Source organism: Panthera onca, chromosome A2 (genome assembly GCF_046562875.1).
Source record: "Panthera onca isolate mPanOnc1 chromosome A2, mPanOnc1 haplotype 2, whole genome shotgun sequence".
NCBI classification, from domain to species: Eukaryota; Metazoa; Chordata; class Mammalia; order Carnivora; family Felidae; genus Panthera; species Panthera onca.
Window position 1 is genome coordinate 8057176 of NC_138340.1, and position 16867 is coordinate 8074042.

At 54.8% G+C, this 16867-nt stretch overlaps 1 protein-coding gene across 5 annotated transcripts in view; it reads left to right on the plus strand.

The window, feature by feature from the left end:
• Positions 1-15479, plus strand: part of ILF3 (interleukin enhancer binding factor 3) — a 31666-nt gene extending 16187 nt beyond the window's left edge. For 2 of the 5 annotated variants that reach the window (XM_060630229.3, XM_060630228.3), the window contains 15 exons: positions 833-924; positions 1313-1408; positions 2083-2194; positions 2616-2713; positions 3282-3393; positions 3502-3612; positions 3926-4125; positions 4546-4713; positions 5158-5295; positions 5382-5558; positions 5657-5810; positions 5965-6018; positions 9414-9779; positions 10874-11002; positions 11621-15479. In XM_060630229.3, the coding sequence (XP_060486212.1) occupies positions 833-924; positions 1313-1408; positions 2083-2194; positions 2616-2713; positions 3282-3393; positions 3502-3612; positions 3926-4125; positions 4546-4713; positions 5158-5295; positions 5382-5558; positions 5657-5810; positions 5965-6018; positions 9414-9779; positions 10874-11002; positions 11621-11757 (2144 nt within the window). In that variant the 3' untranslated portion in view covers positions 11758-15479. Of the gene's footprint in view, positions 1-832; positions 925-1312; positions 1409-2082; positions 2195-2615; positions 2714-3281; positions 3394-3501; positions 3613-3925; positions 4126-4545; positions 4714-5157; positions 5296-5381; positions 5559-5656; positions 5811-5964; positions 6019-6468; positions 7881-9413; positions 9780-10873; positions 11003-11620 lie in introns of those variants that run through there. The other 3 variants (XM_060630231.3, XM_060630232.3, XM_060630233.3) reach the window with 3 other exon arrangements.
• The last annotated feature ends 1388 nt before the right edge of the window (positions 15480-16867 follow it).

Below are 16867 nucleotides of genomic sequence, written 5' to 3' on the forward strand. Positions count from 1 at the left end.
TTAATCACAGATCTCACACCGCAGAGTGAAGGTAACAGGCCTTATCCAAATCCCTGACACGCAACTGGCAGCAGTGACAGTGCCCCGGTTCTGCTGCAGCAGAGGCTCACGCTCTGCGCCCTTGTTGCTATTTGATTACCTTTGGTTCTGATACCTGATTCCAATTATCGATTTAGGGACGCTGGACCTTTGACCAACAGGACTCTCTCTGTCAAGGGCTGGGGCTAGGGCAGTCCCGCCTGGTGGGCGGAGGTGGTCCCCTTTGCTGCAGATGCCTCAGGGGATGGCCGTTGTGGGAAGCAGAGAGGGAGTTCATTTCCACTCCCCCCACCTATTTTGGTTGTTTTTATTTTTGGGTTCTTTTTTTGTTTTTGTTTTTTTGGAGGGAGGGTTGTTGTTTTTTTGTTTTTTGGTGGTTTTTTTGTGTCTTTTTTTTTTGCTTTTGTGTTTTTTTGCTATTGAAATTTTTAGCATAGCTAATCTATTGGGAGATCATGGGGAGGAAGCAAGGTAATTGTCTATTAGAAGATAGGATCCACCTATCTGTCCCCCTCCCCCATGGGATTATTCCTTTTAGAGTAATTTCCCACTTTTGTTTTTGTTACTGTTTTTTGTTTTTGTTTTTGTTTTTTTGGAGGGGCCTCCGATTTTTATGATCTCCTCAGGGCAGAGTTAAACACACTCTAGCTTCTCCTTCCCTGGTCTAGGGTGGAGAGGACTTGAGATTCTGGGAGCCTCAGCTGCCCTTTAGGAAGCTGCCACATCCCCTTTCCACCTGACAGAAACCCCTTGGTCAAACTGTGCCTTGTCTTCTTATTCCATCCATGAATAGAAACGCTATCAGTCAACGATCCCCCGGACGTTCTGGACAGGCAGAAATGCCTTGCTGCCTTGGCGTCCCTCCGACACGCCAAGTGGTTCCAGGTTTGCATTTTGTTCTTCTATTTGTCTTTTGGTAGAGAATTCCTAAGTTTTAGCTTGGCTAACTTCCACCATAAAGTTTCGGTAACGTTGAAGATCGCCGTGCCGCACTTAGTACCTGCAGGCGTGCAGTTGCTAAAGGAGCGCGCACAGACAAATTTGACACCCCCAGAGGAGGCTTGTGACTGAGTAGGTGGGCTGCTGCTGCTTTGTGCCAAGAGTAACCTTGTTCTCGTCCACCTGGTGAAGTTGCCACTGACCACGCACTTGATGGTCTTGAACGTTCACCGTTTACCCTTGACAAAGTAGCGCCTTGAGACTCGTGTTTTTCATGTTTGCCTTGTGTTGAGGGAGGTTCCTTGGTGTAAAGAGCCTGTACTTTGTTCTCTAGGCCAGAGCCAACGGGCTGAAGTCGTGTGTCATTGTCATCCGGGTCCTGAGGGACCTGTGTACCCGCGTGCCCACCTGGGGTCCCCTCAGAGGATGGGTAAGGACCTCGTAGCCGTGGCCATCTGGGGGTCGTGTGCACAGAGACTTTCTCCCATATCCCAGTAGTACGTTATGGTAACTGGGCCCGAGTGGCGCTTCGGGGTGTGCCCGAGGCACCCCTGTACCAGCCATATATTGAGCGGGCACTTTGTGCCACACCCTGGGTGGGGGATGAGAGCTAGACCAGAACCCCCCCCTCCCGCCCCACCCCATGGTGGGCACAGAGCTTGGCCTAAGGAGAGGGCTGGCCAGCTAGCACTTCCTGTGATATGCTCTACTCCAAGAAGAAGCGTTTTTGTAGCTGCTCTTGGAAAGGGGTCAGCAAACTCTGGGGCCCATAAGCCAGTCTGGCCAGCTGCCTGTTTGTCTACAGCCCATAGTTGAGAGTGGGTTTTATATTTTTAAGTGGCTACATAATAAATACAAGCACCTACATAAAGGCCACGTCTTGGCTTCTTGGCTTCTACAGTCTGAAAGATTTAACGGTTATCTCTTTAAGGAAAAGTTACCCAGCTGGGCTCTAGTTGTCCTGTCTTTGGTTTAGCCTCAACTTGTGAACTTGGAGTGCTCTGATATCCCCCCCTCCCCCTAAACACACACACAGTGACAGCTCCTCGATACAGGCCGACCACCTTCTGGACAGTGGAGTTAACTGTCCGTCTTGCCTTTCAGCCCCTCGAGCTTCTTTGTGAGAAGTCCATCGGCACAGCCAACAGACCCATGGGTGCCGGCGAGGCCCTGCGGAGAGTGCTGGAGTGCCTGGCGTCGGGCATCGTGATGCCAGGTTGGGGCCTTGTGCTTTGCAAGTTGCAGGGAAAGGACAGGGATTGAGGCCCTGAGGCCACTTCCTGGCGGGTCCCTTGACCGGGTTAGGGCAGCAGCAGCCCCGTGTCCCCCCTAGGACTGAAGCATGTGACTACCCTCTTGCACCATCATATCCAGCCCTGTGCCGGCTCCGCAGCTGTGACTCAGGGCGGATCCGGGGCAGTGGTGACCCACTCCCACGCGAGCTCCTTGCTCTGAGACACGTGGATTATTTCTCTCATGGGCTGGATGCCGAGTGGGTCACCGAGCTCAGCGTGTTTTCCAGAGCTGGGTGTGGATGGGGCGTGGGGGGTAACGCACCTGGTTCCCTCAGCCAACACAACTCTTCCGAGATGCTAAAAGATAATCCTCTGCATATCTTCCTTGTTTCCTGCCTTCAGATGGTTCTGGCATTTATGACCCTTGTGAAAAAGAAGCCACTGATGCTATTGGGCATCTAGACAGACAGCAACGGGAAGATATCACACAGAGTGCGCAGGTATAGTCATCGCCATTGCCAACGTGAGCCCTTACCCAGTCTGTAATCACTGGCTTCCAGTTCCATTACTGGGTATTTTCAGGGTAGCCACTGGACTCGTAGGCTCAGGTTGGGGATCGAAGGTGAAGGGATCGTGCCTGATACAGGGCGCCCCAATCTGGGCTGCTTCTTTCCCCTGGCGCCACGCGTGCTTGTCGCCTATCCCCTCGGCCTGCTCGAGTGCTGTTTTTGGACACCGAGTTCAGCGGGGAGATGTATTTGCTGTGTGGACTGCTCCAGGGTCCTTCCCTTGCAGGCCCACCACGTGGCTCCGTGTGGCAACCAGTCCCCAGGTTGGGGTCTCCTGTATTCCTGTTGAGGGGGGTGGTCACAGGCTGGCCTTCCCCCACAGCAAGGCTGGGCCCTGGCAGTCAGGACTTCCCCTGGCTGTTGGGGGACCCCTTGCTGTTGTAGGGGAGACCCTTAGCAACCCCCTCAGCTCCCACCCCTTCCAGGAGGTATTAGCAAGCGCACACACTTTGGCGAGGAGCACAGGGCGGCTAAGTCAGGTCCTCTTCCCCTTCTCCAGCATGCTCTGCGGCTTGCTGCGTTTGGCCAGCTCCATAAAGTTCTGGGTATGGACCCTCTGCCTTCTAAGATGCCCAAGAAACCAAAGAATGAAAACCCAGTGGACTACACAGGTAAGCATGCCGTGGGGCCTGGGCCCCAGGCTGGGCGGCGGCAGCACGGACTCCTCGCAGAGCACAGGAGGGATTCTCAGCTGTTTCTCTCGTGATCTCTTCCTTCAGTTCAAATCCCCCCCAGCACCACCTATGCCATTACACCCATGAAACGCCCGATGGAGGAAGACGGGGAGGAAAAGTCTCCCAGCAAAAAGAAGAAGAAGATTCAGAAGAAAGGTACCAGCATTCACTTCTAGCCCTTAGTGTATCTTCCATCTGGCTCAATTAAGAGTCATCCCAGAGTGACGAGATGCTCGCTTTGGCTTTTAGTTTTCTCAGATGTGATCTTTTCTGAAATGACTAACCGTAACGTAGACGTAGAACGAAAAGTGGGGTGAACGTCCTCGGGAACGACACAGATGAGGCCTTGGCCTGTGCAGGCGGCTGGGCCGCTGTGCTGCCGTGCCATCGGAGGCCACCAGCAGTGGTTCCTCCTGCCCAGTTGAGCGTTGGCTAATAGTCCAGAATGATGTTGGTGTTCTCTCTCTAGAGGAGAAGGCAGAGCCGCCTCAGGCTATGAATGCTCTCATGAGACTAAACCAGCTGAAGCCAGGACTGCAGTATAAGCTGGTTTCCCAGACCGGTCCAGTCCACGCCCCGATCTTTACCATGTCTGTGGAGGTAGATGGCAACTCATTCGAGGCCTCTGGACCGTCCAAAAAGACTGCCAAGCTTCATGTGGCCGTTAAGGTAAGTGTGGTGAGCAGTGTTGTGCACCGTGTGCTCGTTCTGAGGACAACAGAAGCGCTTCTGTGTGTCGGGCTCCTTCAGAACCATTACATGGTCTCGAAACCCCCAGTGTGGACAGCGTGAGGCTTAGAGAGGGTGCGTGAAAATTGAGAGGAGTCGATTTTTGAATGTGTGCCAAATCATACGTGGAAGAATAGCTTTGTCGTTGTGGCTGACAGAGAGTCCCCAGATGTGGCTGGGCATCAGAGTTTCGTGCTGGAAAGGGAGCGGGATGGCTAGTGGAGAAAACACCCTCTGGATTGCTGGATGCCACCCTAGAAGCTTCTGATTCAGGATCCAGGGAGTGGGGGGAGAGCTGCGTGGTTGGCCCTGGTACTAAGCCCTCCCTAACTGGGGGCCCTGCGGGTGTCCCTCCTGCAGGTGTTACAGGACATGGGCCTCCCTACCGGCGCTGAAGGCAGAGACTCCAGCAAGGGGGAGGACTCGGCCGAGGAAACGGAAGCGAAGCCGGCCGTGGTGGCCCCTCCACCTGTGGTGGAAGCCGCTTCGACCCCCAGCGCCACCTTCCCCTCAGATCCCACTGCCGAGGTGAGCACGTGGTGGGTGCCGGAGTGCCCGACAGGATGCAGCAGGCAGTTCTGTGTCCTATGAAACCAGGGTGGTTACTGGTCCTGCTCATTTTCCCCAAAAAGAGTAACTTCCAGTCCAGGAGCCTATACAGGGAGCTGGGCGTGAGCCTTTGAGCCACGACCAAGAGGGCCCTGCTGATGTTGACCCAGTGCCCAGGGCTGCAGTGGGGCGGCCCTGGGTCAAAGTCAAGTCATTCCCCAGAAGTCGGATGTAGGTGGAGGCAGTTCCGTTGCTGGGAGGCCCTCGGATGACTCCCAGAGGCCGGGGGGGCGAGGGTGGTGAGAGATAGCAGGGGAGATAGCGTGGAGGGCGTCTTTTCATGATTCAGGGGTGGCTGCCTTCCTACACGTGCTGGAAAGCCCTTAGCTGAGTTTTTTGGTTTTCTTTTCTGTTTTCCCTGAGAACGTAAAACAGCAGGGGCCGATCCTGACCAAGCACGGCAAGAACCCTGTTATGGAACTCAACGAGAAGAGGCGCGGCCTCAAGTACGAGCTCATCTCCGAGACTGGGGGCAGCCACGACAAACGCTTCGTCATGGAGGTGAGCGGCCAGCTCCCCTAGGAGAGTCCCCCTGCCGCAGGAGAGGGTGGCGTCGGGCCACACCGACACACATCTGTTCTTCCCAGGTCGAGGTGGATGGACAGAAGTTTCAGGGTGCTGGCTCAAACAAAAAGGTGGCAAAAGCATACGCTGCTCTCGCTGCACTAGAAAAGCTCTTCCCCGATGCCCCTCTTGCCCTGGAAGCCAACAAGAAGAAGAGAGCCCCCGTGCCTGTGAGAGGTGGACCGAAATTTGCTGCTAAGGTAAGCGGTTGCCCCTGTGGTCTCTGGCCGTGGCACGAGCTCACCCGTGGTTGGGGTGTGAGGTGAACGTAACTGGTCTCCGTTCTTTCCCCGTGCAGCCACATAACCCTGGCTTCGGCATGGGAGGCCCCATGCATAATGAAGTGCCCCCGCCCCCCAACCTCCGAGGGCGGGGCAGAGGAGGGAACATCCGAGGTCGAGGGAGAGGGAGAGGATTTGGTGGCGCCAACCATGGAGGCTACATGAACGCCGGTAAGGACTCTCATCCCGTGTCGTCCCCATGGGCCCTGCTTGCTCCTGGGAGTGTGTGGGTCCCCTGGGATTGGGTGACCGGCGGGAGACTCTGGGAGAGGCGGGGGCAGGGCAGCCCCGCCTTCCACCCTGTAACCTGTCTGTTCCTTTCCAGGCGCCGGATATGGCAGCTATGGGTACGGAGGCAGCTCGGCAACGGCAGGCTACAGTAAGTGTGTGTTTCTCTTTGTCTGCGGTTTGGGGGGAAGCTACAGCGGAGCTCCCACGCCGGAGTTAGGACGGGGCGGCCCACCAGCAGCAGCCTCCTTGAGATTTAAGAGCGGCTCGCACCTTTTCCCAGTGATTAGGGCAGACGGTCCTCAAGCCCCTATTCTGCAAGAGTGTAGTGTGTTCTTTAAATGTTAACACATGTATTTGTGTGACTTGAAAATTTCTTAAAAGTCAGAATTTTAAATTTCTCTGCTTTAAGCCATGCGAAACACCAGTCCTGTGATTATGCTTTTCCTGACAGTGCACAGCTCTTGTCTTGAGAAGGAGCCTTCACTGGGGGGTTACAGGAGCAGAGAAATCTAAAACATGAATTTCAAATGTGGCGCTCTGTGCCATTTTTCAAAAGAATTCTAATTTTTTTTCTCTGCTCTGTCTCCCCCTTTTGTAGGTGACTTTTTCACAGACTGCTACGGCTATCATGATTTTGGGTCTTCCTAGAGCATCTAAAAGTATTGCACACAAAATCAACTTTTTACTCCAATTTTCTCGAACTCCAAAACCCAAAGTGTCCGTGCTGTGCCCCTGTGCTTCACTGGGTTTCTCAACCGTGGCTTGTCACCGCAGCTTGTCTGAAACTCTTAGCCTGCAGAATTTAAGACAATGGCAGTTTTTATCGTGATTTGCCTTTGAACTTGGTCATATTGAAGTTCACAATAAGTGGAAAACAATTTTCAGAGAATGCATTTTTGTGCAGAATTGCACAGAATTCTAGAGCCAGCGTTGGTCAGCATCAAGGCAAAAGCCCACCTTTGCTTTTTATGGAAAGCATTACTTTATTTAAGAGACAGATAATAACGCATTTTAATCTACCTTTGTCTTAATTTACAGCAGGTTTTGTATGAATTTTTAACATTTTAACAAATTCCCAAATCTGGTTGACGCCTTTGACAGTAATGAAAACGATTTTATCACATCTGAATCCAGAGCAACTGGCTTTTTTTTTTCCTTTTTTTTTTTTTTTTTTTTTAATCTTGTAAAACGTGGGGAACATCGGGAATTGTACATTGTGCTAAGTTAACCTCTCCCGCCTTTTGTAAATGCTCTGGTGGGTTCTTGTTTGGGAATGCGGTATTTCGTGGCTGGTTTAGTTAGAGGTGAACTCTCAAAGGTATCAAAACTGTGCTTCCATTATTAGTGCAGGAAACAGGCTCTGAGGGAGAGAGAACGTGGAATTTTGCAAGTCCTAATCACAGCTGCAAATGCATGGGATTCTAGAGTTTGTTTTTTGTTTTGTTTTAACGGGGCTTTAAAAATAATTAAGCAGAAAGACTTAATACGTAGCCCAATTCTCCAGTGAAGAACCGGCCTCAGCAGGGCCTGTGCTGCTGGGTGTGCAGCCATGATGGATTCCAGAAGGTCTGGAATCTTCTGCCCTCTCACCTTAGGGTGCAGGCTGGAGTTTCTGACTTCTCCCTGTGTGCAGAGGCACACGGAGGCAGTGGGATTCTTTGCTGAGACCCCCATTTCCCAGTGGAAGTCCTTCTTGGAAAGGGCATGGTTGGGCTCTGGTCAGCAGGCCTTTGCCGCAAAGCCTGTCTTTGAGTTGACTTGCAAGATTTTGCGTTTCTTCGGCAAAAACTGGTCAAAATGGTTACTATACAATTTGTTCCCAGAGGTTTGAAACATTCAGTGAAACTTTTTAAAACTTTGCATGATGTATTTTTTTTTTTAGAAAGTTATTGTTTGAGAATAATGTCTTTTTATACCAGGAAATAGTTATCCTGAAATGACGTTGAAAACTACTCCCCCCCCCCTTTATTTTTTTTTTTTTTTTAATCAATACATGTTAAAGTAACAAGTCCTCAGTACTTGGCGTCTTCATTCATTCCTGTGCTTGAGGAGGGACGAGGAGGTGTTCAGTTTAGGCTGTGGGGCAGCCGGGGTGGCGGGGTTCTGAGAGGGAGTCTGAAGAGGACCTCCTGTCCTCCAGCCTCCTGGCCAGGCCTCCGCATGTTTGTTCCCTTGCATCGTGGGCCATGTCCTTCTTGGTGTTTTGGCTTTGTGATGGGGGCGGGTGGAGGGGTGGAGGAGGCCGCCTGAAGAAAACAAACTGATGTCACAGATCAGTTTTATCCAAATTCTTGTTCAAACAATCCAAGACATGGCAGTGTGGGGTGCACGTCTCCAGTGGGTGGAAGGCACGTGATGACTCCCAAATTAGAACTCTACCCAAAAGGCGGGGAACCCTTGATGTTAAGTGGGAAGGAAGGCTAGGCTGTGTGGGAGTGTCCCTCCCCCTCCATCTCACCCTGGGCACGGTGCGGGGTGGAGGGGCACCAGGCTGTCTGTAGGTGGGCAGCACCGACCAACAAAGGTGTGCCCGCAGGCACCCCTGCCCCGGGAGCCAGGAGCTCCACTGCCCCCACGTGAGCGCTGGGGATTGCCCTGCTGGGCTCAAGAGCCACCCACACGCCCCGGCCTCCCCTTCCTCCCACCGCACTTTAGGCCACCCATCCCCCATCGGCCCACCCGAGTGTCTGGTGGGGGTGGGGTGTGGACATACCTGTCTCGTGGGATCTACACCTGGTGACCAAAGGAGAGTCTTACTGTGACATTCTCAGCTTCAGGGTCTGAGAATGTGGCGGCCTCCCTGCACGCTTGTCAATCCTGCTCGGTCCGCCTGCCCCCGGCAGCTGTGCTGGGAACAAGGAGGGGCCCTCTGGGGGGGCTGTCTGAGGCTGTAGCTTGAGGCCCAGCCTGGATGTTCTGATCCTGACTTTGTAGCCAGTCTCCTTTCCCCCACGTTTGCACGAGTCACACCAGAGAGACGCCCCAGGTCATTTGGCCAAGTCTCCGTTTGTTCCTCCCAACAACCATGTCAGACTAGTTCTTCCAGGAATGAAACCAGGTTTAGGGGCCTCGTTAAATGTCTGGGGGTCACCCAGGCCTGTGACTGCAGAGCCTCTTCCCAGCACAGCGGGGGGGAGGTGGGGGTGGCCGGCTGCTTCTCTGGGGCTTTGCTTTTTTCCCTGTCACCGTTGGGGACATCTGGGTAACAGTCGTGAATGTCATCTCGCGCTCGGATCTCATCTCATTGTAATGTTGACATCCGCTGCAAAAGCTGCTGTTGGCGTGCTGTCCTGCCGCTGCTTGGCAAAGATCCATTGTTGTCATCAGCTGATGGGTGAGTGGAGCTGAAGGCTGGACCAGTCCAAACCAGGCTGCTTTAAGGACCGGAGCCACTGCTCCTCGCCCTCCCACCTCCATTCCTCTGCCCTGGCCTGGGCAGTGGGCTTGCGGGTCAGCCTTCAGGACCCACAGCCACGACCTTCCCTGTCTTTCCCCTCCCCCGGCTCCCCCATCCTCTGCCTGACCCGCTGCCTTCCTGTTTAGGTCAGTTCTACAGCAACGGAGGGCATTCTGGGAACGCCGGTGGTGGCGGCGGCGGGGGCGGTGGTGGCTCCTCTGGCTACGGCTCCTACTACCAAGGCGACAACTACAACTCACCAGTGCCCCCGAAACACGCTGGGAAGAAGCAGCCCCACGGGGGCCAGCAGAAGCCCTCGTACGGCTCAGGCTACCAGTCCCACCAAGGCCAGCAGCAGTCCTACAACCAGGGCCAGTACAGCAACTACGGCCCCCCACAGGGAAAGCAGAAGGGCTATAATCATGGACAAGGCAACTACTCCTCCTACTCAAACTCCTACAGCTCCCCCGGGGGCGGGGGCGGATCAGACTACAGCTACGAGAGCAAATTCAGTGAGTTGGCTTCCAGGGCCCCGAGGCCTGGCCGGGGTCCAGGCCAGCGGCGCATCCCGTGGAGTGGCGGAAGCTCAGCATTGCCCTGACCTCTTGCCGAGGGACTGGAAGGAAGCCGGGCGGTGCTGGCTGTCGGGTGGGCTGTAGGGAAACCCTGGAGGCAGGGTTCCCTTGGCCCAGATCCGTGCCTTTCCCTTCCCATCCATCTCCTCCTCCGAAGGCAGGCCTAGCGGAGGCTCCTATGCCACGGAGGCCTGTGGGTTGAGGCTGGGGCACAAGGGTGGAGTCTGGGTCTGGTCCGGCTGCCGTGAAGTGACCTCCGGGGCTCGGGGGACAGTGTTGTATCAGGCCCCTGAGGGCGCGTGAGCTACTTCTCCACTCCACCTCTCCCTCCACCTCCTGCACAAACCCAGCAGGCTGCAGCTGCGCTGGCGGCGGAGTAGGAAAGCGTAGATGTGCACTTGTTTCCTGTAAAGGGACGTTGGTCAGCGAGAAGGCCAGGGACCTTAAATGTGTATTTTGAGAGAGCGAGAGAGTGCGCAAGCAGGAGAGGTACAGAGCGAGAATCCCAAGCAGGCTCCATACTGTTAGCGTAGAGCTCCACGTGGGGCTTGATCTCATGAACCATGAGGTCATGACCTGAGTTGAAATCAAGAGTGGGACGCTTAACTGAGTGAGCCTCCCAGGCACCCCCCCAGGGTGGGGCAGGGACTTTAAAGAAGCTGTTCTGTGTGTGGGCGGAGGGCACTGGGTGCCTGGTGACAGGCGGGTGGGAGGAGAAGCTGCTGTGTGCTTCCCGAGGTGGGGGGAGGCTTGGGTTGGAGGAGCGGGTGGGAAGACAGCGTGGAACAGGGCCTCAGAACTTGGTGACCGGGCCGCCCCAGGGCACGGGGACCTTGCAGTGCTCCGGCCAGTCCCTAACACTCCTCAGTTGAACTGACATGTGCCAGATTTAAGCAGCCAGGACGAGGGGGATACGCAAAGGCCCGTGGTCTCAGCCTGGGGCCTGCCCCTTCCGGGGCCACAAGGATCCCAGACCACCCCAGCTGTGTCTTCACCGAGGCCCCTTAACTGCACTGTCTTCTCTCCCCCAGACTACAGTGGTAGTGGAGGCCGGAGCGGCGGGAACAGCTACGGCTCAGGCGGGTCGTCCTACAACCCAGGGTCACACGGGGGCTACGGCGGAGGTTCTGGGGGCGGCTCCTCATACCAAGGCAAACAAGGTGGGCCTGGATCGGCAGGTGGCACAGCACGGCTCGGGGGAGGTCCGGCGGTGAGGGGTATCGTACACCCGGCGTGGGCAGGCGGGCACCGTAGGCCGGGCTGCGGCGGCACGTGCCATCTGGCTTCCGTGTGGGGTGGGGAGGGGACAAGGAGACGGAGATGTGGGCACATGGCTGCGGGCACACCTCCAGCTTCTCGGCTTTTCAGAAGCAGACATCCAGATGCCGCCCCGCTCTTAAGACGCCGGCACCTGTGTGGAAAAACGCTGACAGGGCTGAGGCCCAGTCTGGTGTGTGCCCTCTGGCCAAGGGCTTTGGGCTCGGCCTTGTGTTCAGGCAGCCCCCAGATACAGCTCCCACTGCTGCTGTCCATACGGGCCCACCCGCACCCCTGACAAACCGGGGTCCGTGGGTCCACATCACAGGGTGGTGGTGACGACCAGACCAGACAGCGCAGGAAAGGCAGTGCCTGCACACCCCCTCCCCCCGCCCCGTGGCCTCACCCGCGGACACCACGTGGGCACACGCGGCTCGGGTGTTTGTTGGCCGTGGTCCGGAGCTCTGACTGCGGGGCAAGCCCCGCGCCCCTTGGCTCTAACCCACCCCTCTCTTCCCTAGGAGGCTACTCGTCACAGTCCAACTACAACTCCCCCGGGTCCGGCCAGAATTACAGCGGCCCTCCCAGCTCCTACCAGTCCTCACAGGGCGGCTACGGCAGAAACGCAGACCACAGCATGAACTACCAGTATAGATAAAGCCCCCCGAGGGGTGAAGATTTGTACCTTCTGCACTTCCCCCTCGTCGTAAGATTCAGTTTTATGCATCACAGTTAACATGTCAGCTGGCCCCTCCAGGCCCCCTCGCCCCAACCTGTCCACATTGCTGTGTTGTGCGGTGCAGCTGGTCACTCCCGTGACCCGTCCTGTGACCCTTATTTAGCTGTGTTTGGGACTTCCGTGTCTTCGATGGTTTGTTAGTTGCCATTACAACTTTGTCTGAGTAGAGTTTGAGTTCTTACAGTTAAGTATCCCTCTGTCTATTTACAATTGGTGTTAGCGTTAACTCAGTTTGTCTTTAAATAGCTCCAGAAGGGATACATCATCTGTTAATGCTTTTGTGAAGTGAGTTAAACGAGCTTTCTGTATTTTAATGCTTTAGTGTTTCAGTTTTATAAGTGAAGATTTTATTTTAAAAACCAGTGGGAAAGAGTGGGGTTTTTTTTTGTATGTCTGGATCATTCAGGCAGTACATCTGAATTAAGCTGAATGTAGACAAATAAAGAAAAAGAAAACTCTGCGCCCGTCGTAGGCCTGGGTGTCTGACCCACCAGCAGTGTGATGGGCAGGTTCCCCCACTGTTCCCAGCATGGGAATGCGGGGCGGGGGTGGCAGGACAGTCCCTCGTCACCCAAGGGTCCAGTTCCAGGCCTCTCGATGCCTTCACTCCAAGGTTGGCCAGGGCCAGCAACCCGGTAACACGGGATCTTGTTTTGTCAGTGTCCCGGGGGGCTCCAGGTGGTCTGCAGAGTGGCCTACGCTCCTGTTAGGGGTTTGCTCCCACAAGTCAGCATGCTTGCTTTCTTGCCCCGCGAATTCTGGCGTAGCTTTAAGTACAGTTTCATGTCACTGTGGAGTGGAACCTACGTAGGTTTGGTACGTGTAACCCAACTTGCAAAAGGCCAGTTGAATCTGGCTAAAGCACCCCAAGATCTGGGAAGCCCAGCCTGGAACCTTCTCTGTCTGGATGGTGTGGTTTTGTGTCCCCAACAGCTGCAGCCTCGTGGTGCTGCCCCCCGCCCAGAGGTTCCGAGTGTGTAGGCGGGGTTCTTTCTAGCCGCCCAGCCCTGTTCTAACGGGTTTTCCTGGAGTGGTGCAGTGGTGCGTCTCAATCACAGGCAGTTTTGCATTGGGGGATGTTTGTCACCTAGTGGGCGGGGGCCAAGGATGCTACTGACCACTCTGCTTAAGGGTCAGCCACGTGGAGTTGGAGAAACCTGCCCTGAGAGCAGCTCTTCCCCACTCTGGCCCTGCCCCAGGGGGTGGGCGGGGGCGGCGCTGTCCTTGCCTTTGCCCAGGCTTCGACTCTGTCTGGGAAGAGCCTCTCCAGTGAGTCTGGGCTGCACGTCTGCAGGGACCCTTCTCCTCTTCCCATCTCTCTGCTATCCCTCAGACCAGGCATCATTCGAATTCTGAACTGCAGGCAGTCCTTGGCCTCCTGTGCTTGATGAACCATAGCCCTGGGGAGAAGAGCAAACCATTCTCGATTCAGAACTCCTCAGCTGAGGCAGAAAATCCAGTGTGCCTTCAAAGGATGAAGATTCGCCTTGGAGAGGTGGAAGAAAGGTGTTGTGCACTTAAAAAGAAAAAAAATATGGGAAGAATTTGGCCTGCTGCTGGAGCAGAGGAGGACCCAGATACCAGTGGTCCAGCGTGGGGAGAGGGAGGGATGGTGTGATGCCCACCCAAGAGGCAGTCCACAGTGCAAGCACCAAGGTGGCCTGCAGTACACTGGATGTGTGTGTGCATGTGCACTAATAGAGACGAGAGACAGGCCTTAGGGATGGGTCCCAACCCAGACTTCGATGGGATATGATATGTCCATGACCCATCTCTCCTGGACACCTCCAGGGGCTGGGAAAAGGAGATCATTGGGACCCTGTGTTGAAATGAGAAGATCCAGGCTGTGGGTGGAGACCTAGGACCTAGGACCTGCACCACTCCGGAACCCACGGGGAAGAATGTCCCCCCCGCCCCACCTCCAGATGCCTTCAAGCTATGGGCCTGTATTCTCAGCTCAGGTTTCCTCGCCATCAGTTTCCCAAGCAGTGACCACCACCACGTTGAAGTTTCTGAATGTAGACCCTTCACAAGGGTAAGAATCTCGAAGGCATTGGAGAAAACTCCCAGGCCACCTTGATGTGGAGACCTCAGGGAGCTGTTACTTGGTGCCATGTTGTTCTTGTGAAAAACGGCAGATCTCCAGGTTGCTGGTTGCTGAGGGATGCTGGTCTGAGTCCCTGGGCCTGGCCTGAGTGCTCCCAAAGCCAGGACAAGTGTTACTGATCTGAGAGACTTTCGTTGCCAAGAAGAAAGCAGTATCTGAGAAGCAGGATCTTTCCTTGTTTCATCTAGCTTCTGGTGACTTCTGGGCATTCCTTGGCTTGTGACTGCATTCCTCCAGTCTCTGCCTCCACCTTCACATGACCTCCCTGAGAGCCTCTTAGGTCTCAGATCTCCTTCTTACAAGGACACCAATCATTGGATTTCAGGTCCACCCTAATCGTGGGTGAGCACATCCCAAGATCTTTCACATTCATAGGTATTGGCACTTAGGAGTTGGACGTATGTTTTTGGGAGAACAGTATTCAACAGCCTGCAAAAGCGTTGGGTGAAGACTTCATCCCATGCTGCTGGAACAGCCCTGGGAGTTTGTTGACCACAGCCAGGATCGCCACGGTCAGCATGGCCAGTGCCTGTCCTGAAGCGACAGCTCATGAGCACACGTGCCTTGGCATCCCAACTGCTTGGGGACTTCATTGGTGCTAATGGCATTGTGGTGCAGCCGATCAGGAACAGTATCTCAGCCCTCAGGACTGCCACCCCAGGGAGCTGGGTTCAGGAAGGTGTGGCTGACACCATGAGCATGGAGAAGACCTGGGTGCTGGCCTGTCACCCATTGAAAGCTGATCGAATCCTTTCCAGCCTGCTGCCCTCCAAGCCCAGGAAGCCAGCCTGGAGGAGGTTCTCAGATGCTTCTCTGGGTCCTCCTCAGCCAGGGACACGGTAAGCAACAGAGAGATGCTTCGGTCCGCATGCTGCCAGAGAGGATGGTGACACGCGTCTTTCAGTCACCAGTGGAGGTCACCAGGAGCATCAGCAGGAAGAGCCAGTGGGCCCACAAGCTTAGCAAGTTGATCAGGATAGGGTTATTTGGTGGATAGACCATGAGTGTCAGGGACCTGGGACTGGACACCGCCCCAGAGGGCTCAGGATGCTTTTGGAGGGAGGAAAGGAGAAAGACCTCTACTGAGGGAACAGCTGGCCGTGTGTGGTGGGCTGAGGTGACGTCACGGGGCAGAGCTTTGCAGGGATTTTCAGATGATCCCACGGGGAGGTGTGGGGTGGTTGAGACCTAGGACCAAAGGGGCCCTCTAAGCAGTAGTGGGGCACATCCAGTATTTCCACCTTTCTGCATTGAGCAGAATCACTAGGGTCCTGGTTGTCCCTCTGGAGTGGGGTCCAGTCTCACCTGGAAGTCAACACCCAGCTGCCTCCACTCTGGCAGGGAAACATGCACTGTTCCTCTGACCACTGACCATTCTTGTGTGGTCAGCATGGCCTGTTCCGTCCCACACTGTCTGTGCCCTTTGCAGGCCTCTCCTGAGACTTCTGGACACAATCTTGGGCCACCCACCAGCAAGCCTTGGCCTGGATGCTCATTCTAACCCATCCCAGAATAAACAAACTTCATGTGTTCATTGTTGCATTCACTGCACATGTATTTATTGGGTATTGCTTATGTATGGGTCCGGTAATGGGTGCTGAGAATATAGCAGAGTTGCTTGGATATCAGTCCTTTGCAAGGTGCTGGGAATATGAACCTGGACCCTGCTCTCCTGTGGCTCCTGGTACCAAGAGGACCCTGTCCTAGCTGGTGCAGGGAGTGCTGGGAAAGACCTGTGTTTTGAGACAGGACAGTTAAATGGAACCAGGTATATTAGGGCGGGTGAGCACAGTTTATGCCATGCAGAGGAACACCGTGCACAGAAGTTCAGCTGGGTGGTGAGAGAGGACTTCAGAGAGCTGAAGTCAGGTGAGCGAAGCATTCTTGTTGCAAGATGGGAAGTGTGGGGTTGCAAGATGGAGATGTCAGCGGGGGGCAACCAGTACAAGGCCTCGACAGCCAAGCAGTGGAATTCAGACCTTTATCCTGAGGGCAGTGGGGAACCATGCATGGAAAGATTCTGAGCTGGGAAGAACCCAGGCTCAGTCATGCTTCAGAACAGCCCTTTGTTGGGCAAAGAACAGGTGTGTGGGAGAGGTGAGAATGGAGGTCAGGTAACCAGCAAAGAGGCTTGATTGAATTCTGGGACGTCGGGGCTGAGGTTCAGGGTGGTTTAGGTGATAGAGTCTATTGGACTAGGTGAGGAAAGCTCTCTAGACCCGCAAGGGGTAATGACTGCAAGTTCCAGACAGAGCAGACTGGCCCAGAGAGGGGCATTGCGTTGCCTCGGGCCACAGGAAGTCGAGGGTCCCTACTCTGTTACCGTTACTGGGAGACAAACAGAAAAGTCTAAGGTGCCACCATGGAAGTCGTTCTCTGGGGGTCGTACGTCCTGGACCCATGCCCTTCCCAGCATTTCCCAAGAAGCTGGCAGCTAAGCTTAGCCTACTTGGCACCGGGCTGTCGCAGTGAGAATGTCATGGAAAGATAGCCATCATCCCTGGCTGGATAAACCAGAGAAAACAAACTCTGTCCTCCTAGGACAACCACCAACACCAGGCTCCAAGTAGCCTATTTCAACGACAGAGGTATTCAACCCCCCCCCCCCTTACTCCTCTTTCCAGAGGCTCTGCATTCCCCACTCTGTGCCCCAAAATCTCACGACTCCTGCTCTTCAGGGTCCCAAGACTTAAGTAACCACTGTTTGAGGTTTTGGGGGGGGGGGGGCGTGTTTTAAGAAGCCTTCACGCCTTCTGCGGAGCCAAAGTTGGGGGCTTGAACCCACTAGCCTGAGATCCAGACCTGAGGTGAGATCAAGAGTAGGGCGCTTAACCGACTTGAGCCACCGAGGCGCTCCTCAGTACCAGCTTCTTAAGGCCAACTACCTAATTCCCGTTTTTGGAGGCTCCCCTGGGCAGCTGT